Raw genomic sequence first — 6,296 nt, forward strand, 5'->3', positions numbered from 1 at the left:
GAAAAAATTATTTTCTTTTAAGTTTAATGAAAATTAGGATTTTATTTTATTTTATTTTTAGGTTTTCCTAGTAATATCAGAATTATTTATCCTTTTTTATATAATATTTTCTAAGAACTTTAGCATTTCTATAATTTGAAATTTTCCTAAAGACTATGGCTTCACATGTTTAATTCGATACTTTTTTCAAACACATTAATAAATAACTCAAAAGACAAAATACGACATGTTTTTATAAAACTTTCCATACTTTCTCGTAAGAATATTTTGACAACTTATTATTGAAAAAAAAGAAAAAAAAGAAAAGACTAGAATAGCCATATGGCCTTTGATGTGTTATTCAAAAGGGTTTTCACTTTGTCAGCAAATCTTTGTGTTAATTGATTAATGTCTATTGCTTTGTGGTTTTGGGTTATTATTTCTGTTGCATATTTTGAGATTAAAATTGCTGCATCATTAATTTGTTTCATTGGGGTCAATCCATCTTTTTGAAAGGGCATGAAATGTGTAGCATTAGGTCTAGGTCCCCAAGTTCCTGTAAAAAAAAAAAATCTGGCAAACCACTAAAAGCCACAAGCAACAGATTAATGATGGTGATGATAATAAGCATTTGCATTGAGTTAAACTTAGGTGCAGAGCCAAGATACACAAGTGTTTTCACATACATAATCACAAAACATCTTCATTCTTACAGGAAGGAAATAAAGATAAAAAAAAAAAAAAAAAGAAAAAAAGGTTCTGCTTAGAAAGAAGCCATTGGATATATTGACCAATTTGTTCAGTTTACTTACCCACAATCAATTTTGCTCTTGCCGGGCCCTTGTTTATTTGGAACTGATCCCCTAAGCCAAAATGAGCCATTAATAACCAAACAAATGTGATGAGCTCTCCTCCATTGCTTAGTTGAGCAGCATGAGCATTGGCCCTGCAATGGCTTGCGGCATAAGACAATAATTCCACCCACATCGTACTCATTAGTTCCCATTTCTTATGCTGCACCAACTTTTGTAGCTCTTTGGCGAGAATACATGCATCAAACAGTACAGATTTGCTTCTGTCTCCCTTCACAGCAACAGGTTCCACATCAGTATTTACTTTAAGGATTCTAGTACAAGCCCCTTTATAATCATGTTGATCGATGCCTCTTTCATTGAAGAATCTTTTGGCCTCAGCACAGGTATCACGAAATCTTATTTGGCCAATACCTGCTACAGCAGACATCATAGTAGGCTGCATAACTTGAAGATGTAACATATAATCTGAAAGGATTTTAGAAAATTCACGATGATCATCGGTATTACTACTGTCTTCTTGATAGCAGAGTTCTGTAGCAATATGCCATAATATAAGGCTCTGATCATAATCGACGTCGGCAATATAATGCCTCAACTTACTAGTCTCAATGGTTTCATCAATATTTTGTAGAACCCATTCACCTCGGGCGGAATATATCTTCTTCGTAGTGTTAGGATCATCTGAGAGATTGGATTTCATTTTCAACTCATCAAAGATGAAAACCCATAGCTTTCTTTTTAATGGTTTCGTGGAAACGTAATTCATCTGATCATAGAAACCCTTAGGGCCCAATGTCTTGATGACCCAAATCAATTTATAGCAAAAATCATCAAAGCATGTAGGCATCCTTTTTGGACGTTCTTGTACACAATAATCTATCAAGTTGAATGTATGTAATGATTCACACCATCTCCGGAATAGGATTCTTCTAGCCCTTCCCAAGCGATTCATTGATTCTATATCTTCCCCCCAGTTTATCTTCTTGAGATGGAGAATGTATCCAAAGAGATAGGAGAGAGGGCCGCAGAAGCATATTGCAATAATAAAATGCCTCGACAAGTAGTTCCTGAAGGAAACAGCAGTCCAATCAGAGAAAGTCATCATAAAGAGAGCAATTGTATCCAATCCTATGGCACCAAAGAGCAAGGTATATGTAATTCCAACATCGATATTGCGAAAACCATGCTTATCTAATGGATAGAAGGTTGAAAGGGCTGCCACAACCGCGCACCAGGATATAAACCGGACCAAGTATCCAGTCATTGAATGCACCACGACAACCTTGGTATAGAGAACTTCATAGATGAAGTTGAGTTCAATTGCTAGCACTTTAAAAGCATCTTCTGGGGTTTCATGAAAGAAAAACATCTGGCTCTCGTGACGCTCACGGTAACTGAAGATGAGATCCACGATGAGACCCTTGAAGATTTCAAAGAAGTGGTAAGCATATTCAACTTCCTCAAAAGCATAGAGATCGCGCGGATAACGTCCAGTCTGAGATTCTTTATTAGGTTCCGGTATCAATTGTATCCGAGTTGGGAGTTCAACCTCTTTGTTTGAAGAGTATTCATCCATAAGCTTTGCATAGTTAGGCCCTGGGTCAGGTGCTTTAAGCATTGACTCCCGGAATTCATCCAGGTTTGCACGAAATAAAGCGCGAGTTCGCTCAACATACTTGATGGTTCCAGCAACAAACACAAGGACAGTAGGAACCCATAACTTGTTTTTGGGAAAGGATTGACTGAAGACAGTAATAGTAGCAGCAAGTTGGCTCAGGAGCCCAACCAAGTGCCTTCGCCAGAGGGCATTATCCTCCAGAGAAAAAGCAGTTATGGTATCTGGACCACCAAGGTGTAACAAAAGAAAGGGAACCCAAAAAGCTAGAATGTCAGCATGATCATTATTAGGTATCCCACTATATTTTTGACTGTTGGAAATAAGTCCCACTGCAAAGTTAGCAACCCAATCGGCCACCAAGTAAGCTAGCCAAATCAGAGAGATTACCAACCCACGCCCTGTTCGCTTTCTGAATGGTGCAAGCAGAATTAGAATGGTCTGTAATGAGAGACTTAAGAGAAGGAAACCCTGGATGTTCCATTTATCATACAACTTCTTCATTATGTTAAGAACATTGAAAATAGACATATCTTTCTCCTTTCTTTCACCCTGTACCTTGAAGAGAGCTTTAAGTGTTAGTTTTTTAAGTTGCTAAAACAAAAGGAGGAGGAAGATATAGATTTTTGGGAAAAAGGAAGTAGTTAATGGATGAGCTACATTGAAAAATTTTGAAATTTTGATGGGGGTACATTGCAATTTTTGAAATATTGAAGGTTAAATTGAAAAATGGCCTAAAACTTTGGGGGGACAAAGTATAATTTTCCCTAGCTATATATATATATATATATATATATATAATGTTATTTAGTAAATTACTATACAACTGTCATATCATCTAGTTGAATAACAATCGTATATTAGATCTGAGAGGAGGAGGGAGCAGATCCTCTCCCCTTCCCCTTCTACTCCCTGCTCCTATCCTCCTACTCTCCTTCTATTTTTTTTCTTTTTCTTTATAGGTGTTTTTCGACTAGATCAACAACTTTGGCCTCTTCGCTATGTGTCCGTCCACCTTCCACCGTGTTGTGTCATTCATATCCTCCCCAGCCGTTGCTGCTGCTTACTGGTTGTTTGTTTGTGTTTTTTATTTTGAATAAGAAATTTCTTCTCTCTAGATCTGCCCTCATAAGTGAAGAGGAATAATTAGGTGTGATGGGTTATTTCTCACAACCATGGATAGTTCGGTGTGAGAGGTTATCTCTCATGAATAAATTTTGTTAGGAAATTTGGCTACCCATGTCTTAGATCTAGTATGCTCGAAGCAGATCTACTCTTAAACTGTATTTGTACATAGGTTAGCGGAAGATTGAATTCATATATAGCACCTCCTTGTAAGAATTTTTGTTTGTATCTATAACTTTATAACATCATAGCATGTGGCTATGATTTTGCAGAGCTTTCTGTTTTCTGTTCTGAGAACTTTTTGTTTTGCTTTGTAAAAGCTTTATGCTTATGATCTTTAATCAATGAAATCCTCAGATTTTCGTTAAAAAAAAACATAGCAATCGTATATTAAATAGAAATTATGATAGTTTTTTTTTTTTTTTTCTAATTATGATAGTTAAAGCAATACTACTAGTACTAACTCAATATAATAGTTGGTAAGAGTTGACAGCATAATATATATATTAATGCTTCAATTATGGACAAAAAAATTTGTTAACACCTTTTCTATAAGAATAATTAATGTATCCACATAAAGACTCAAATAAATTATAAAAATGTCAACAATGGTGAAGACGAACTTAATTTATGGACAAACTATGAACAAAAGTATTTGTGTTGGAAATAAATGCACCATGCAATCCCACTCAGATAAATCACAACATGGATAAAAAGGATATTTTATTCAAATATTAAGTTAACTTAAGGATCGGAGTGTTTTTGTTTTCCTTTGAACCGGCCGACCCAAAGACAATTTTCTTTACTTTGCAGGTAGCCCATCACTGACCGTTAAAATAATTGCTTCAAGAGATTGCATAAATACATTGATGGCAGGTGCATTGTAGCTTTTATATATATAGAGAACATAAAAAGGAAAAATCGCATACCTCTTGCAGCCGGTTACTGAGAAAACTAATGCAAAGATCAAATAGGGAAGTAAATTTTGACAAGTTATATATCTCAACTTAGCTGCATACTTGTATTCGCTCAGTCATACTTATATAGGCTTGGTGCACCGACAACATTAGCTGTGTTAGGTCCCAAAGTTGTCTCTATAATTTGCCATCTTGATAATTGTTCTAGAAGCAAATGAAAAACTTGTTGATAAAAAAAGTAAAAAAAAAAGTATTCGCTTACTAAGAAATTGTTCGTCTTTACAATGCTATTATCGCCGCACCCAAGGAATCCTGGGATTTATATAAGTTTTTTGTTCCAAACTAATTGGGTCTTTGGTTTAAAGTGATGTGACCTTCTTTAGCCATGTGATGTAGAAGAGTGATACCTTCCGCCAAACTGAAAGGAAGGAATAAAGAGAAGAGTCACAGCCTACACTTTTACTTTTGTACTCCCTATTGTTAATTTGTTATATACACTTGTACTACTTTACCTATTTGACGTGATTTTTAGGAGTAATTTTAAAAGCCATAACAAAGAGTATATCGAAAGAGTCTGAAAATGAGAGCGTTTGAATATCAAAGAGTATATTGAAAGAGTCTAAAAGTGAGAGCGTTTGAATGTGAGTGTGTAACATTTCTCCTTTTAAGAAAAACTACCCGATTGCTAAAAATATCTTTACCAGTGGTTACTTCTTCTAGTGTCCGATTAATGAGCATGGTCTAAATAAAAGTTTGGGTTAGCTATATTTATCCCTGTTCTAACTTCTTTTTTTTTTTAAAAAAATTTTTATTTTTATTTTTTTTATGTCTCTTCAATATTTTAATTTTTATAATGTCCAATTTTTGCAACCCAAAATAATAAAAATATAAAACAAAAGAAGAAAAAAAGTTCTGCCACTTTAATTCTATAAAACCAATAAGCTAAGCATAGCTTAGAAATCAAAACAAATAGAAATGATTGGTGTCAATAATTTGCCTATATATATATATATTTTCATATTCTTTTATAAATTCAATAGATGAACCGTTGGATTTGTGGGGTTCACTATTGACTTATGTAAGATACACATAAGTGTACAAATCTAATAGTTGATTGATTTTTAAGATGAGATGGAGAAAATATATATATATCTGATACCAAGTGGAAGGTATGTGAACTTAATTGAAAATAAAGTAGTAGAACCATCCATGTAGGTGGTAATTGTAAGTAAAATAAGCATGATGCAAGAATTTCCAGAGTAAGCGCGAAATTAGAGTGTATAAAAGAGAAATGGAAAAGATTGATAATGAAAAGATATCAAAAAATCTGATTAACAAGAGTACTTACAAATTCAAACGTAGTTTAGAAGTAGCGAAAGTATACAAGAGCACAACAGATTACAAATAGTTAGCAGGGTACTTGCAGAATAAGTTTAGTGTTTAGGCTAAAAGCTTCTGCCTTACAATGAGGGGGATTCGTCATTTTTATAGACAAAATCCAATGGAAAATAAAAATTACATTGAGAAAGTTAATAGTAAAAATAAAGAACTGTAGTGTCAGCAAAAACTGTAGCAGAACTGCAGTGTCGGCAAAAACTGTAGCAGAACTGCAGTGTCGGCAAAAACTGTAGCAGAAATTGTAGTATCGGCAGACACTGTAGTAGAACCTGGTGGGCAAATGTAACGGTGCCTTTGTAAAAGGCAAGCGATTGGTGCTACTGCAAGTGAACGGTGCCACTGTGAAGGGCAAATGAACGGTGCCTTTGTAAAAGGCAAGCGATTGGTGCTACTGCAAGTGAACAGTGCCACTGTGAAGGGCAAATGAACGGTGCCACAATGAAGGGA

At 34.9% G+C, this 6,296-nt stretch overlaps 1 protein-coding gene across 1 annotated transcript; it reads right to left on the reverse strand.

Annotated features, from left to right (window-relative positions):
- Positions 1 to 783: 783 nt before the first annotated feature.
- LOC132169457 (uncharacterized) lies at positions 784 to 2,913 on the reverse strand. The gene has a single exon (XM_059580490.1). The coding sequence runs from the start codon at positions 2,911 to 2,913 to the stop codon at positions 784 to 786; it is 2,130 nt and encodes a 709-aa protein (XP_059436473.1).
- Positions 2,914 to 6,296: the final 3,383 nt, after the last annotated feature.

Source organism: Corylus avellana, chromosome ca2 (assembly GCF_901000735.1).
Source record: "Corylus avellana chromosome ca2, CavTom2PMs-1.0".
Classification (NCBI taxonomy): Eukaryota; Viridiplantae; Streptophyta; class Magnoliopsida; order Fagales; family Betulaceae; genus Corylus; species Corylus avellana.

Excerpts from the sequence above, each read along its gene's own strand:
- LOC132169457 (XM_059580490.1), bottom strand. The coding sequence starts at position 2,913 with ATGAAGAAGTTGTATGATAAATGGAACATCCAGGGTTTCCTTCTCTTA.